At 43.6% G+C, this 17,919-nt stretch overlaps 1 protein-coding gene across 2 annotated transcripts; it reads left to right on the top strand.

The window, feature by feature from the left end:
* The first annotated feature begins 10,368 nt into the window (after positions 1-10,368).
* Positions 10,369-16,504, top strand: scamp3 (secretory carrier membrane protein 3). Of its 2 annotated transcripts, none has more exons than XM_084165942.1 (9): positions 10,369-10,991; positions 12,935-13,015; positions 13,215-13,337; positions 13,611-13,731; positions 13,874-14,002; positions 14,442-14,601; positions 14,723-14,824; positions 15,016-15,133; positions 15,882-16,504. In XM_084165942.1, the coding sequence occupies exons 1-9, from the start codon at positions 10,938-10,940 to the stop codon at positions 16,032-16,034; spliced, it is 1,041 nt and encodes a 346-aa protein (XP_084022068.1). In that variant the 5' UTR covers positions 10,369-10,937; the 3' UTR covers positions 16,035-16,504. The 2 variants fall into 2 exon arrangements, with proteins under 2 accessions (XP_084022068.1, XP_084022069.1); XM_084165943.1 differs by having other exon boundaries at positions 10,395-10,991; positions 15,016-15,025; positions 15,882-16,116.
* The last annotated feature ends 1,415 nt before the right edge of the window (positions 16,505-17,919 follow it).

Raw genomic sequence — 17,919 nt, forward strand, 5'->3', positions numbered from 1 at the left:
CCAAGTCTAGGTCCAAGAGGCTTCTAAACAGCTTCTACTCCCAAGCCATAAGACTCCTGAACATCTAATCAAATGGCTACCCAGACTATTTGCAAAAACCAAGCCATGAGGTCGAAGGAATTGTCCGCAAAGCTCCGAGACAGGATTGTGTCGAGGCACAGATCTGGGGAAGGGTACCAAAAAATGTCTGCAGTATTGAAGGTCCCCAAGAACACAGTGGCCTCATTCTTAAATGGAAGAAGTTTGGAACCACCAAGACTCTTCCTGGAGCTGGCCGCCCAACCAAACTGAGCAATCGGGGGAGAAGGGCCTTTGTCAGGGAGGTGACCAAGAACCCGATGGTCACTGACAGAGCTCCAGAGTTCCTCTGTGGAGATGGGAGAACTTTCCAGAAGGACAACCATCTTTGCAGCACTCCACCAATCAGGCCTTTATGGTAGAGTGGCCAGACGGAAGCCACTCCTCAGTAAAAGGCACATGACAGCCCGCTTGGAGTTTGCCAAAAGGCACCTAAAGGCACATAAAGACTCTCAAACTATAAGAAACAAGATTATCTGGTCTGATGAAACCAAGATTGAACTCTTTGGCCTGAATGTCAAGCGTCACGTCAAACCTGGCACCATCCCTACGGTGAAGCATGGTGGTGGCAGCATCATGCTGTGTGGATGTTTTTCAGCAGCAGGGACTGGGAGACTAGTCAGGATCGAGGGAAAGATGAACGGAGTAAAGTACAGAGAGATCCTTGATGAAAACCTGCTCCAGAGCATTTAGGACCTCAGACTGGGGTGAAGGTTTACCTTCCAACATGACAATGACCCTAAGCACACAGCCAATACAACACAGGAGTGGCTTCGGGACAAGTCTCTTAATGTCCTTGAGTGGCCCAGCCAGAGCCCGGACTTGAACCTAATCGAACATCTCTGGAGAGATCTGAAAATAGCTGTTCAGCGACGCTCCCCATCCAACCTGACAGAGCTTGAGAGGATCTGCAGAGAAGAATGGGAGAAACTCCCCAAATACAGGTGTGCCAAGCTTGTAGCATCATACCCAAGAAGACTTGAGGCTGTAATCGCTACCAAAGGTGCTTCAACAAAGTACTGAGTAAAGAGTCTTAATACTTATGTAAATGTGATATTTGTTTGCAAAAATTTCTAAAAACCTGTTTTTGCTTGGTCATTATGGGGTATAGTGTGTAGATTGATGAGGGTGAAATACAATTTAATCAATTTTAGAAAAAGGCTGTAACGTAACAAAATGTGGAAAAAGTCAAGGGGTCTGAATACCTTCCGAATATTTGAGAATTGTATCTATGACCTAATTAGTAAGATATCTTTGAGTAGCAGCCAGGGAAACAAGGAATCCCAATATAACATTTTCTTCCTGAGGGGGGTGTTGTTTACATGGTTTCTTTTGATTATCTAGTCACAAGTGCTTGAAATAAATTGTGCCAGCTGACAAGACAGACCTGGTAGACATTCACATTATTGTCATTGACCATTATCCTGTGTCTGTACATTGTGTACAGAGACACACGTTGAGGCACACTTTGTACTATTCAAAGAAACCACTGGTGCCAGTTGGAAATTGTGGTATCCCCTAGGCTTGGTCCACTAACCTTTGATTTATAACTGAATGGGAAACTAATAGTTACCCTTTACTTATTGAAATGCATGGTGAATAAAGAGGGCTAATGTTTTTTCAATGTGTCAATTGTATTCAATACAAATTACAATCAAGACAGCCAATCCTGTGGCACCCCCATAGAGACTGCCATAGGTCCAGACAACAGGCCCTCCGATTTGACACATTGAACTCTATCTGAGAAGTAGTTGGTGAACCAGGCGAGGCAGTCATTTGAGAAACCAAGGCTTTTTAGTCTGCCAATAAGAATGCGGTGGTTGACAGAGTCGAAAGCCTTGGCCAGGTCGATGAAGACGGCTGCACAGTACTGTCTATTATCGATCGCGGTTATAATATCGTTTAGGACCTTGAGCGTGGCTGAGGTGCACCCATGACCAGCTCGGAAACCGGATTGCATAGCGGAGAAGGTACGGTGTGATTCGAAATGGTCGGTGTTCTGTTTGTTAACTTGGCTTTAAGAACTGGTCTTCTAGTGCGTTGGGTACAGAGAATAAAGGGGGCAGATTTCCAGGCTTTGTAGAATAGATTCAGGGCATTATGTACAGACAAGGATATCGGAGGATATGAGTACAGTGGAGGTAAACCTAAGCGTTGGGTAACAATGAAAGAGATAGCATCACTGGAGGTACCGATTGAGCCGGTCTCTGCGTGTATGGGGGGTGGAACAAAGGGTACCGTGTAAAGGAACAGTCCAGCAGACATCAGCTGTGCAGCTGAGTGATCATAAGGTCCAGTGAACAGCAATATGTGAGTCCGAGAGCAGTTTGAATTGGTGCTACAGCACAGGCTAGCAGGAAGCACGGCTGTTATTTGCATGTGCTAGCGGGCTGGGGCTAGCAGATGGATCTTCGTGGTCGTCGCAACGGGAAGCCTGTTGAAACCACAGACGATTACGTCGGCAGACCAGTCATGATGGATCGGCGGGGCTCCGTGTCGACTCTAGGAGGTCCGGTTGACAGAGAGGTAGATAGCCGGGAGATGGGCCTGACTCGAGGCTAGCTCAAGGCTAATTAGCCAACAACAACATCCATTTGGTTGCAGCTAGCTAGTTGCGATGATCCAGTGTTAAAGGTCCAGTGATTCAGTGATTCCGGCAGAAAAACCGATATGTTCTGGGTCGATGACGCGCTGTGCAGACAGTGCAGACTGGCCGATAATAGTCCAGGCTAGAGCTGGCTGGTAGGTAGTGCAGGCCACGGACAATGGTGAAAAACTGCTAACGGTGGTTAATAGCAAGTAGCTAGTTAGCTGGCTACTCCCGTCCGGTAGACAGAGAGGTAGATAGCCGGGATATGGGCCTGGCTCGAGGCTAGCTCAAGGCTAACTGGTGATTGCTTCGGGGGCAGTGGTGATTAGCCTACAGCGACATCCATTCGGTTGCGGCTAGCTAGTTGCGATCCGGTGTTAATGTCCAGTGATTCAGTTATTCCAGCAGAAAATCCGATGTTCTGGGTGAAAACCGCTAACAGTGGCTAATAGCAAGTAGCTAGTTAGCTGGCTAGCTAGTTTCAACTGTAGATTCTAGATAAAAGGTAAGTCAATAATAGAATCCGTTCCACATTGAGTGAGGCAGGTTGCAGGAAAGTACATTTTAGTAGAAGGATGAAAAGTGTGATAGGCAAATATGTACGAAAAATACAAAAAAAAATACTAAAAAACAGGCTATTTACACAGACACACACAGAGTACACGACCGCACTGCTATGCCATCTTGGAACAAAATGTTGAACATGATGTTGACATGATCAGTCCAATCAAAGCTACGGTAGATATAACGTGATTTGACGTCATTTTATCTGTGGCCAATGACCTTGAGCCTTCTTGGATGGGAACTTCTGATGTAAATTTATGGCAGCACCCAAGGGGCTTGAATTATGGCTAGCTAGCTACCGTTGTCTCCCCCGCCCCTTCTTCTGTTGGGTTTATCGGCGGCTAGCATCCAATGTTATTGTATATTAACGCCACCTACTGTACTGGAGCACCTGTTACTAACTTAAATAGAAGTATAAAGAGGGGTCCTGCAGATGCGGGAATGCCCACATACAGGAACACCCTGAATTGTGGGCAGCAATTGCACCCTTTTCTACAATTTCATCAGAATATACAGTATTTGTGAACTGTTTTGACTGGGAAGCATGCGACAGGTTTAACTCCACTTTCCCTGAATTAAATGACTGAGCCGTGGGTTGAGGACAAATGAAAACCCTCCCTCTTGCAAAGATTGCATCATCATCGTCTTAATTTGAGGAAGACATCCGAATAATTTGTTTATTAATCAAATGTTTTTGTGTAAAAATACCAATCACATTACACATTTAGCAATGACAGGATGCATTTGAAATTTCACGCACAGTAAAACTTTTGTATGACTTTATATAATTATTTTATCGGTAGGAGTGGGAAAAAAGGTGCCTTGTGTCATGTAAAAATCTTCCCAGCCTGAAATAGTTTCCAATCATTCTGATTGTGTTGTGATTGTGACGTCATGCTGTAACATTTCTTACAGCTTGAAAATGTGCCCAGTTAACAATTGCACGCGCAGCTCTTTATGTGGATGGCTGAGCTCGTGCGGATGTTTCTCTCACACCCCTTCCTCGAAAAACTGTTCTGTGGGCACGCGCATTTGCTTACACATCTGCTAATCAATGGTGGCCAGGAGTATTGACACTGAACAATCAGAAGCTTGTTTTTTATTTATTTTATTTAACCTTTATTTAACCAGGTAAGCCAGTTGAGAACAAGTTCTCATTTACAACTGCGACCTGGCCAAGATAAAGCATAGCAGTGCGATAAAAACAACAACACAGAGTTACATATGGGGTAAAAAAACATAAAGTCAAAAAATACAACAGAAAATATATATACAGTGTGTGCAAATGTAGCAAGTTCTGGAGGTAAGGCAATAAATAGGCTATAGTGCAAAATAATTACAATTAGTATTAACACTGGAATGCTAGATGTGCAAGAGATTATGTGCAAATAGAGATACTGGGGTGCAAAAGAGCAAAATAAATAACAATATAGGGATGAGGTAGTTGGGTGGGCTAATTTCAGATGGGCTGTGTACAGGTGCAGTGATCGGTAAGGTGCTCTGACAACTGATGCTTAAAGTTAGTGAGGGAGATAAGAGTCTCCAGCTTCAGAGATTTTTGCAATTCGTTCCAGTCATTGGCAGCAGAGAACTGGAAGGAATGGCGGCCAAAGGAGGTGTTGGCTTTGGGAATGACCAGTGAGATATACCTGCTGGAGCGCAGACTACGGGTGGGTGCTGCTATGGTGACCAATGAGCTAAGATAAGGCGGGGATTTGCCTAGCAGTGATTTATAGATGGCCTGGAGCCAGTGGGTTTGACGACGAACATGTAGTGAGGACCAGCCAACAAGAGCGTACAGGTCACAGTGGTGGGTAGTGTATGGGGCTTTGGAGACAAAACGGATGGCACTGTGATAGACTACATCCAATTTGGTGAGTAGAGTGTTGGAGGCTATTTTGTAAATGACATCGCCGAAGTCAAGGATCGGTAGGATAGTCAGTTTTACGAGGGCATGTTTGGCAGCATGAGTGAAGGAGGCTTTGTTGCGAAATAGGAAGCCGATTCTAGATTTAACTTTGGATTGGAGATTCTTAATGTGAGTCTGGAAGGAGAGTTTACAGTCTAACCAGACACCTAGGTATTTGTAGTTGTCCACATACTCTAGGTCAGACCCGTCGAGAGTAGTGATTCTAGTCGGGTGGGCGGGTGCCGGCAGCGTTTGATTGAAGAGCATGCATTTAGTTTTACTAGTGTTTAAGAGCAGTTGGAGGCTACTGAAGGAGTGTTGTATGGCATTGAAGCTCGTTTGGAGGTTTGTTAACACAGTGTCCAATGAAGGGCCAGATGTATACAAAATGGTGTCGTCTGCGTAGAGGGGGATCTGAGAGTCACCAGCAGCAAGAGCGACATCATTGATATACACGGAGAAAAGAGTCGGCCCAAGAATTGAACCCTGTGGCACCCCCATAGAGACTGCCATAGGTCCAGACAACAGGCCCTCCGATTTGACACATTGAACTCTATCTGAGAAGTAGTTGGTGAACCAGGCGAGGCAGTCATTTGAGAAACCAAGGCTATTTAGTCTGCCAATAAGAATGCGGTGGTTGACAGAGTCGAAAGCCTTGGCCAGGTCGATGAAGACGGCTGCACAGTACTGTCTATTATCGATCGCGGTTATAATATCGTTTAGGACCTTGAGCGTGGCTGAGGTGCACCCATGACCAGCTCGGAAACCGGATTGCATGTACGGTGTGATTCGAAATGGTTGGTGATCTGTTTGTTAGGCGTGAGGTCAGTATATGAACACCCCGGACTCGTGCGTCAAGGTGCTGAGGGTTGATGTGAGGAGAGAATTTTTGCGATTACAAAAATTTGAGCGGTCGGGAGGGTGTGACAAACATCCGCACGAGCTCAGCCATCCACATAAAGAGACCCAGGTGCAATTATTGGACCGAGACATTTTACAACATGACATCACAATCACAACACATCAGAACGATTGGGAACTATTTCACGCTGGGACGATTTTTACGTGACACCTTGCATTGATAAGCACGTTAAAGACAGCATTATTGATAAGTAATAAAAGAAAGGCACTTCTAATAGCCTATTTCACACCATAGCCTGCTGAATTTGCAATATATTTTTGATTTCATGATGTATGATTAAACCTGAGGTGGAATGTGAAGCTAACTGGAGCCTGAGTAGATCTAGATTGCTTCATGTTATGTACTTTGGCAGAGAGGAAGCGGCGAAGCGAGAGTGATAACTGGGCCTAAAATCTCTTCACCAGCAGGTGGCGTTTGTAAAGTATTTTTTCGCTCATGAAGCAAGGTATTTTTGTATGGAGGTCAATGAGAGTGTCGAATTTGGTTAACAGAAAATGTACGTCTTATTTGCTACGTGTGGTTTATTTGATCGAATAGAAGTTTCGTTATGCTTAGGTTGTTACGTGTGTACTAATATAAATTGGACACGTGACAACTTTGAGAAAAAACACTTTATATCGGTTGTACTCTGTCATTGGCTAGAATTGTCCCACCTGATCTTTCCTCCTCCCGAACGCCTTCCATTTCTTATTACATTTCAAATCAAATCAAATCAAATTGTATTGGTCACATGCGCCGAATACAACAGGTGCAGACATTACAGTGAAATGCTTACTTACAGCCCTTAACCAACAGTGCATTTATTTTTAACAAAAAAAGTAAAAATAAACCAACAACAAAAAAAGTGTTGAGAAAAAAAAGAGCAGAAGTAAAATAAAATAACAGTAGGGGGGCTATATATACAGGGGGTACCGTTGCAGAGTCAATGTGCGGGGCACCGGCTAGTTGAGGTAATATGTACATATAAACATTTATTTTCATTGTTAGAGCAGCCAGTTGAGTATCTGGTCAATATAATGGATAATCTGTGACTCTGGTCACTAGATAATCCAGTGACACCAGGTAAACAACGCCACCCTCAGGCAGAATGTGTTCTATTAAGAAGTGGGACTCGTTTCCCTGGCTGGCTGTACTCAAAGATACTGTATCTTACTTATTAGGTCATAGATAACATTTACTGCAATAAACTTGTCTGAAATATATTAGCATAACTACAGAGAACAACCGCAGACTAGTGGAAAATGAGAGGCCTATATCACTATTAAAATGTGACCCAGTGCACGATTAAGAAAATGCCTCTGCTCCGCCCACTGGGGCGTGATTTCCCGAGCGCTCTTTGAAATCTGCGTTCGTAACGTCTTGTTCTAGGGTCGCCAGCAATATCACCATACCGGCACCCAACATGAGTACCGGCACCTATTTCAGTCCAAGTCAAGCACTGATTACAATTCTAGGATTAAGGTTAGTACTTTTATCCTACTTTCTATCCTAGTCCTCTTTGACCCAAGGTGCAGGAGCCCGGCTCCAGGTAGCTCCAGCTCAATTTAAACACCGAATCTGAGTGAATCCACTGTGGTTTCCTTTTGTCCCAGGGCCAAGGCAAGAACTGGCCTAATAATTTTAGGAGCGACAGTGACACCCTGTGGTGGTCAGACTTTTTCTTAATTTGTCCTGAATGGAACCTCTTTTCTCATTTTACATTGCATATTTCTCCCTTTCCACTATCATGATTCAAACTAGATAATAAGTAGTTGTGTGTCATACAGAGAGGGGAGGAAAGGATGGCCTAGTTCAGGTATGCTACCCCCATGTGTGGCTTCCACATTGGGCATAATTAAAAGCGGGGGGAAACAACATTTTCGTGATGAAGTGGCATGGATTTCATAAAATTGATTGCAGAATCAAAAAATATAGATGTGTCCTGCAGCAGTCAAGAGGGGTTTTGACCAATCGTTTACATATACACTAGATGACTAATAGGAGACGCCGTGTTGAAGCCACCGTGCCTCCATCTTGGCACTCCCCCACCGTCGTAAAACATATTTAGGAAGCTATAGAAATGCATTTATTAATGTCTACATTCGTTTTTGCCACATTTATTATATTACAGACACCTTAATGCATACTTTTAAATTATATGATGTGAGCTAAACATAAAACATATATACAAAAACTGATGTTACTGTTCCCACTACAACAACATAAATACTTAAATACATGTAATTTTGTCCTACAAACATTTAATTGAAATACAGTAGAATTCCATTCATTCCTATGGAGGACTACTCCTACTGGGGAGTGCCAATATGGCCGACCGGAGGCTTCAAAGCCCTCAACGGCCAATACTTAGCATCAGCAATATTTTGTCATGAAACAGTGCATTTGGAAAGTATTCAGACCCCTTGACTTTTTCCACATTCTGTTACGTTACAACCTTATTCTCAAATGGATTGTTTTCCCCCTCATCAATATACACAAAATACCCCATAATGACAAAGCAAAAACAGGTTTAGAAATGTTTGCACATTTATAAAAAATAAAAAACTGAAATATGACATTTACATAAATATTCAGACTTTTTACTCAGTACTTTGTTGAAGCACCTTTGGCAGCAATTACAGCCTCGAGTCTTCTTGGGTATGACACTACAAGCTTGGCACACCTGTATTTGGGGAGTATCTCTCATTCTTCTCTGCAGATCCTCTCAAGCTCTTTCAGGTTGGATGGGGAGTGTCGCTGCACTGCTATTTTCAGGTCTCTCCAGAGATGTTCGATCGGGTTCAAGTTCGGGCTCTGGCTGGGCCACTCAAGGCCATTCAGAGACTTGTCCCAAAGCCACTCCTGCGTTGTCTTGGCTGTGTGCTTAGGGTCGTTGTCCTGTTGGAAGGTGAACCTTTGCCCCAGTCTGAGGTCTTGAGCGCTCTGGAGCAGGTTTTCATCAAGGATCTCTCTGTATTTTGCTCCGTTCATCTTTCCCTCGATCCTGACTAGTCTCCCAGTCCCTGCCGCTGAAAACCAACCCCACAGCCCACCACCATGCTTCACCGCAGGGATGGTGCCAGGTTTCCTCCAGATGTGACGCTTGGCATTCAGGCCAAAGAGTTCAATCTTGGTTTCATCAGACCAGAGAATCTTGTTTCTCATGGCCTGAGTCCTTTAGGTGCCTTTTGGCAAACTCCAAGCGGGCTGTCATGTGCCTTTTACTGAGGAGTGGCTTCCGTCTGGCTACTCTACCATAAAGGCCTGATTGGTGGGGTTCTGCAGAGATGGTTGTCCTTCTGGAAGGGTCTCCCATCTCCACAGAGGAACTCTGGAGCTCTGTCAGAGTGACCATCAGGTTCTTGGTCATCTCCCTGACCAAGGCCCTTCTCCCCCGATTGCTCAGTTTGGCCGGACGGCCAGCTCTAGGAAGAGTCTTGGTGGTTCCAAACATCTTCCATTTAAGAATGATGGAGGGCACTGTGTTCTTGGGGACCTTCAATGCTGCAGAAATATTTTGGTACCCTTCCCCAGATCTGTGCCTAGACACAATCCTGTCTCTGAGCTCTACGGACAATTCCTTCGACCTCATGGCTTGGTTTTTGCTCTGACAGGTTCACTGTCAACTGTGGGACCTTATATAGACAGGTGTGTGCCTTTCCAAATCATGTCCAATAAATTGAATTTACTACAGGTGGACTCCAATCAAGTTGTAGAAACATCTCAAGGATGATCAATGGAAACAGGATGCACCTGAGCTCAATTTCGAGTCTCATAGCAAAAGGTCTGAATATTTATGTAAATAAGGTATTTCTGTTGTGTATTTTTTAACAAAATTAAAACAAAAAATTAAAAACAGTTTTTCGCTTTGTCATTATGGGGTATTGTGTGTAGATTAATGGGGAATTTTTATTTATTTAATCCATTTTAGAATAAGGCTGTAAAGTAACAAAATGTGGAAAAAGTCAAGGGGTCCCTTACAAAAAAAAGATTGTAGTCAGAGTAGAGTATAACTGCAGTTATTCTGCAATTACTGCGTCCAAAATACCACAGTCGACTGCAGTTGCTGCACTTTTACTGCAGTTTCAAAACGGCAATCTTTTTTTGTAAGGGGTCTGAATATTTTCCCAATGCGCTGTATATCAGCCAACAGAAACATGCTAATGTAGGGACTTCTAGTGGCGCGCATATGAATTATGATATTACGCGTTTGGCTTCTGTGTTTTAAAAGCGTTCGAAAATTAGTTGGATATGATTGACTTTGGCCACGCACAAAAGCATACGCCCCCCTCACTGCGCACGTGCTTCTTCTGTCGCCATGGTCACATGATATTACTTCCTGGATCACGTTTGTGTGTGCAGTGGCCAATTTTTGCAGGCAATAACAAAGGGAATCTGCCAAAAGAAATACGATTGAAGGAGAAACGGCGTTAACTAATATATAAGGATATAGCTAGCCAAGTCAATTAAATCAATAGATGCACATTTCGGCAATATCTTGACAGATTGCGGCAACGTCTTCGGTCGATAACAGATAGCTGTCCTGGCTAGCTAACGTTATCTAGCTATGTTGTTAGTTTGCTAGTTAGGTTACAGTTGTGTTATATTTGGCAATAAATCTTCAACAAAAATCTATTAATAACCGGTTAGTTAGACGATGACTATCTCGATACGATATCTTAACTGTTTTTTTGTTTTGTTTTTAAGCTAGGGAGCTGCTGTAGCTTGCTACTACTAGCTAGTTAGCTAGCTAACCAAGTCAGCAGAATATAGCCAGCTGTATAGCCTCAAATAACGTGAAACAGGTTGTTGGCTAGCTAGCTAACTGTTAGCGTAGTGTCAGTAGATAGGTTTTCTATTTGAACGGAGTAGGGCATACACAATTGCTGTAAAAAATGTCAAAATACACAAGTTTTCCTGAACCAGGCGACGACCACAACCCATTCCAGGTGATATGAAATGCAAACGGCAAATATTTAGCTACTGTTATTTTATTTATTTAGCTACAATGTTGATGAAAAAGGTGTTTGATGTTTTGCCTGTTGCACTAGCGTAATAGCAGACGTGCTGTTACTTATGACATGTGATGCTACTCTCTCCCTGCTCTAACCCAGGCTATTCTAAGAATATATCTAGTAGTTGTACATTAAAACATGTTCCAAAGGGCTCATTGAATGAAAGCTGCCATATTGATACTTATGGGATCAATGTTAAGTCCCAAATGGGCCCATATTCCCTACAAAGGGCACTATATATATTTGAATCTACAGTCCAAAGTACTGAACCATATAGGGAATAGGGTGCCATTTAGGACGTAACTCATAGAATGAGCAATTACAATAATTTAATAGGATTATATAAACTCAGCAAAAAAAGAAACATCCCTTTTTCAGGACCCTGTCATTCAAAGATAATTTGCAAAAATCAAAATAACTTCACAGATCTTCATTGTAAAGGGTTTAAACACTGTTTCCCATGCTTATTCAACGGTCGTTAAGACACTAACCGCTTACAGACGGTAGGCAATTAAGGTCACAGTTATGAAAACTTAGGACACTAAAGAGGCCTTTCTACTGACTCTGAAAAACAACAAAAGAAAGATGCCCAGGGTCGTGAACGTGCCTTAGGCATGCTGCAAGGAGGCATGAAGACTGCAGATGTGGCCAGGGCAATAAATTGCAATGTCCGTACTGTGAGACGTCTAAGACAGCGCTACAGGGAGACAGAACGGACAGCTGATCGTCCTAGCAGTGGCAGACCACGTGTAACAACACCTGCACAGGATCGGTACATCCGAACATCACACTTGCGGGACAGGTACAGGATGGCAACAACAACTGCCAGAGTTACACCAGGAACGCACAATCCCTCCATCAGTGCTCAGACTGTCCGCAATAGGCTGAGAGAGGCTGGACTGAGGGCTTGTAGGCCTGTTGTAAGGCAGGTCCTCACCAGACATCACCGGCAACAACGTCGCCTATGGGCACAAACCCACCGTCACTGGACCAGACAGGACTGGCAAAAAATGCTCTTCACTGACGAGTCACGGTTTTGTCTCACCAGGGGTGATGGTCGGATTTGCGTTTATCGTAGAAGGAATGAGCGTTACACCGATGCCTATACTCTGGAGCGGGATCAATTTGGAGGTGGAGGGTCCGTCATGGTCTGGGGCCGTGTGTCACAGCATCATCGGACTGAGCTTGTTGTCATTGCAGGCAATCTCAACGCGGTGCGTTACAGGGAAGACATCCTCCTCACTCATGTGGTACCCTTCCTGCAGGCTCATCCTGACATGACCCTCCAGCATGACAATGCCACCAGCCATACTGCTCGTTCTGTGTGTGATTTCCTGCAAGACAGGAATGTCAGTGGTCTGCCATGGCCAATCAAGAGCCCGGATCTCAATCCCATTGAGCACGTCTGGGACCTGTTGGATCGGAGGGTGAGGGCTAGGGCCATTCCCCCCAGAAATGTCCGGGAACTTGCAGGTGCCTTGGTGGAAGAGTGGGGTAACATCTCACAGCAAGAACTGGCACATCTGGTGCAGTCCATGAGGAGGAGATGCACTGCAGTACTTAATGCAACTGGTGGCCACACCAGAAACAGACTTCTGATTTTGACCCCCCCTTTGTTCATGGACACATTATTGCATTTCTGTTAGTCACATGTCTGTGGAACTTGTTCAGTTTATGTCTCAGTTGTTGAATCTTATGTTCATACAAATATTTACACATGTTAAGTTTGTTGAAAATAAATGCAGTTGACAGTGAGAGGATGTTTCTTTTTTTTTGCTGAGTTTATTAATAGTAATTTAAGAGGATCTCTATGACGTAGCCCAAGAGTGATTGCTTTTATGATGTTCTGTTGGTGATGTTTATCTTGTCTATGTCAGGACCCTGCAGTGACCCAACACAGCAGCAACACTGAGTATGCCACGCTGGATCTTTACAACCCATTTGACAATAAAAATGGGGTAAGAGATGTGTTTTTCAGAATATGAATGCTTTGGAGATTCAGTATAATATGCAGTATGTGCTTTGGCAGAGTAGCAGGAATGCCACTACATTCCAAGCAATTGGACATGGTAACATGCCAGGATAGCCACTTTGTTTGTGATCATTATAAACGTTATTGGTAATGATATAGGTTGATTATTGTCATGCACTCTCTAGCCCCCACCACCAGCCTATGCAGCCACCTCCCCATCTGCCCCCCAACCTGTTCCTGCAACAACCCCACCCAGCAGGATTACGCCTACAGAGCCCCGCAACTATGGCACCTCCTTCACCCCCCAGGTACTTGTTCTATATGTATTACACAATTGTCAGGAGTCACCTGTGCAGGTTATAGAACAAACCCTATACAGCTAGAAATAATACTCATAGACAAGCAACACATATCTCTGTGTGTGATAATTCAATTGCCCCATGTTTATTTACTAGCTTGACATGGAGCACCTGAACTTATCAGACTCATTTCTAATAAACCAAGTTCATCTACTGTATCTACTAAGGTATATGGAGCTATATTCAGCTCTGCATTAAAGCCTGATGTTGTCCTTTTCGCAGACAGCGGTCAACGCCACCACAGCAGAGCTCCTGAGGAAGCAGGAAGAGCTGGAGAAGAAAGCCCGTGAGCTGGAGAGGAGGGAGAGGGAGCTGAACTCTCACGCCCTCGGCCCTGGAGCCAGTAAGAGAGTGGGGTGGTGGTGGTGATGATAGTCTGATATGAAATGATGGAGGGGGGGGGGGGGGGTTGTGTTAATGAAGGGAGGATCGGAGATGGTAGGATTACCTTACACTGGTTCCTAACTGCCTCATCTCTCTGTCAGCTCGTCAGAATAACTGGCCTCCCCTGCCCACTTTCTGCCCTGTGGGACCATGCTTCTACCAAGACATCAACATGGAGATCAGCCAGAGCTTCCAACGCACTGTCTCCATCATGTATTACTACTGGATGTGTGAGTTTCCCCGTCTGTGCCTGGCTGTCTTCTGCCTGTCTGGTGAAGTCATCTGTAACAAGGAACAATTTCATGAAAGAATGATGGTAGTAATGCTCAGATTAAATGATTAACGAAAATGTTTAGCAGTTTGTTAAGAATGTTACCTAATAGTTAATGACACTGTTGAAACGTAGAGATTTCTCAAATTAATTTACACCAATTTACCTTTCTCTTCTTATTTTGCCTACATACCTATCCATCCCTCCATCTCTGGTCTGCATCTCTATAACCTCTATTATCTCCTTTCTCTTTACCCCCTTTATCTACTCTTTATTCCCTTTCTTCCCCTCACTTTTCATGCTCTCATTCACTCCCTTCGCTCACTCCCTTGCTCTTCCTCATCACTTCACCCATCCTACGCTCTTCCTTTTGTCTTCTTTCTCTCCCCCTCTTTCAGTCACTGCCTGCGCACTGGCGTTTAACTTAATTTCCTGCCTGAGTCTGTTCTGTGTGGACTCTTCTGGTGGTGTTGGGCTGGGCCTGGCCATCCTCTGGGTCCTCCTCTTCACCCCCTGCTCCTTTGTCTGTTGGTACAGGCCTGTGTACAAAGCCTTCAGGTGTGTACTATTGCACAATTCGAGTTTAGGGGCTTGTCATTACAAAACGGACATGCTCTATTTAGATTTCTTCTGTTTATATCAGGTTACAATGAACCGATGAATGCATTTTTCGTTTCAGGAGTGACAGCTCCTTCAACTTCTTCACCTTCTTCTTCATTTTTTTCGTCCAAGTGATTGTCTATGTTATCATGACCATTGGCATTCCTGGATGGGGTTTCAGGTACGTGCCACAAACAAGCCAACCATTGTCAAGGACTATCTTATGACTGTTACAATTACTATCATAGATTTACGTTACTTTTACACTATTAAATCTCCTATAAAGTACATTCCTCACACACCTATCCTTCGTCACACTCCCCCTCTGTCTCTCTCTCTCTCTCCTTCCCTCCCGATCCCTGTTCCACTCAGCGGCTGGATTGTGAGTCTGGCTGCTCTGAAGACTAGTGTGCCTGTTGGTGTGATCATGATGCTCAATGCCATCCTATTTACTGCCCAGGCTGCCATGGGGGTTGTCATGCTCAAAAGGGTAAACCTGAAATGAAGGCATAGGAGGGAGGGGAATTTAGCCTAGTTTAACCAGGCTAAAGGGTATTGTATGCTAGGGCAAATCAGGACATTGTGGAGTAATTACAGTAGGTAGACAATGGTTTGGAATGAAGTACAACATGGGGGAGGAAGGAATAGGATGAGGGTAAAAAGGCAACAACATAAACACTCAGCTTCTCAAATCTTTTTCATCTTGAACCAGTATGTCAATTAACATTTAGAATCGTCCACAGAAATTAGAGTAATTATTAGAGAGTAATTATTAGTATTATTTACTGTATTGTTTTCAGATTGGTAGCGAGTATGGTGTTGAGATATGAGCAATTCCATGGTAACAGAGTGATACTGCGACTCAGATTCTTCACTTTAAATTGTAGGTCAAACAAAAACCAATGATTGCAAAGTTAAACAAACTATGGAACTCTATGCACTAGGACTACTTTTTATCAATTTCCACTGAATAAAAAACAGTGCAGATGCAACATTTGGTATCAGAATGATGGTTTGTGCCGTCATTCTGCACTGTTCTTGTGTTTTTGTGAAGTTTGCTGTGGAAATTGTTAAAAGTAGTCCTTGTGCATAGAGTGCCATAGTTTGTTTAACTTTGCAATCATTGGTTTTTGTTTGAGCTACAATTTAAAATGAAAAACGGAGTCTCGGCATCACTCTGTTATCGTGGAGTTGCCCATATGTATCATGTATCAAAGCCTTCTTCCTCTCCCCTCCAGGTCCACTCTCTGTACAGGCAGACCGGTGCCAGCTTCGTGAAGGCTCAGGCTGAGTTTGCCACTGGAGTGATGTCCAATCAGGCTGTTCGCCAGGCAGCTGCCAACGCCACTGCTTCTGCCGCCCAGGGGGCCTTTACTGGGGTGTCTCGATAGAGGGAAGGCAGGCAAGTAGGGCAAGGGAGCTGGTAGGGAGAGAGGGGTAGGTATGTATGAGGGTGTACAGTACAAAATAAGTATGCAAGATTTGGGTGTTTTGTTGAATTGTTACATTAAAGTAAGTGAAAGTTCTGGAAAGGGGTGGGACTTGAGTTTGTGATGGATGCACTGAAGTGATGCTGCATATTTAACACTAAATTAACAGCTGAACGGTTCAATTATCTGTTGCCGATGCTATCATGTTTGCTAAAGTGAGCACTAACAAGTCATTTGTTTTGATATCCCAAATGAGAATGCCTACCTATTTACACACTATCTTTGCCAAAATTATAACTTTAAATGAGAAAAACACTTTGTTTTGGGTTGTAATATTATTGCTATTATTATGTTATGTTGATGCTGTATGTGGTTGTCATGATCGTCATTGTTGTTCTTTTTTGGTTTTAATAAAATCAGTTGATATGCTCCATATTTTCAACCTCCCTTTGGTCACCTCACCAATAGAGTATCATTAGTCATGTCAGTAGCCTAACCTAAAATATTGTAGGCCTATTACTTATAAAACTAATATAGACAAAGCATGTTATTCAGCTTTGTATACAATGTACCGTTTCTGACAATGACCTCTTCACTGGACTGAATAAGATGTACTGTTGGTTGATGCATGCAACATCTGAGCAGGGGAACTCGACTTGCTGCTCGTGGCAACGTCATCTCGCTGAGTCTACGTTCTTTTAAATTCAAGTCAATCTCAACGTGCCAGATTCAGAAGCTTGAAAACCCCATTCGGGGGGGGGGAAAAAGCTTAAACTCCATTCAAATCTTTGCCCAAAATTGAAGGAAAGAAACTAAAGCTGAACATAATTCATGGTTTTTATTTTATTTCGGTTTGGAGTCGACGATAGTCTTTAGTTTTTCAACTATTTGTTAATTTTATTTCTGTTTACTAAATTGGTTTTTATGATTTTAGTTTTAGTTTACTATAATAACCTTGGTTGGACCAAACCTTAGATGCAAATAATGAGTTGAAACTGCTTGTCAGAGGAAGAAGTGATCTTTCATCTGTGAGTGGCAGGGTGAGAGGCCTGGTGTCAGTGTGGTGAAGACCAAAAAGTCAAATGCTAATTAAAAACAACTTGATTCTTGCGATACAGGCATTTTGAACATTATGTCCCCTGTAGCTCAGTTGGTAGAGCGTGGAGCTTGCAGCGCCAGGGTTGTGGGTTCGTTTCCCACGGGGGGGGGGGGGGGCAGTATGAAAATGTATGCACTCACTTAACTGTAAGTCGCTCTGGATAAGAGCGTCTGCTAAATGACTAAAACGTAAAAACGTAAACGTAAAACGTACTGTAGTCTTTCCTATAGATCATTTACATAAAAAAAATAAAAAAATTAGTCATTTAGCAGACGCTCTTATCCAGAGCGACTTACAGTTAGTGAGTGCATTCATTATTTTTTAAATATATTTTTTTCATACTGGCCCCCCGTGGGAATCGAACCCACAACCCTGGCGTTGCAAACGCCATGCTCTACCAACTGAGCTACATCCCTGCCGGCCATTCCCTACCCTGGACGACGCTGGGCCAATTGTGCGCCGTCGCATGGGTCTCCCGGTCGCGGCCGGCTACGACAGAGCCTGGATGCGAACCAGGATCTCTAGTGGCACAGCTAGCTGCGATGCAGTGCCTTAGACCACTGCGCCACTCGGGAGACTCCTGGGAAACTACATCCATGATGCAATTCTTGCTGTCCTTTTAGTCATCACTTTAGCATGCTTCTGTTATTACTGTAATTTGTGTGTTTAATACAACAGTTTACCTGATGCCTAATACTGGACTAAAGAGCATGCTCAATGGACAATCTCCATTTAAATAGTTTTTTA

The sequence above is a fragment of the Coregonus lavaretus genome, assembly GCF_964263955.1.
Source record: "Coregonus lavaretus genome assembly, chromosome: 7".
Lineage (NCBI taxonomy): Eukaryota > Metazoa > Chordata > Actinopteri > Salmoniformes > Salmonidae > Coregonus > Coregonus lavaretus.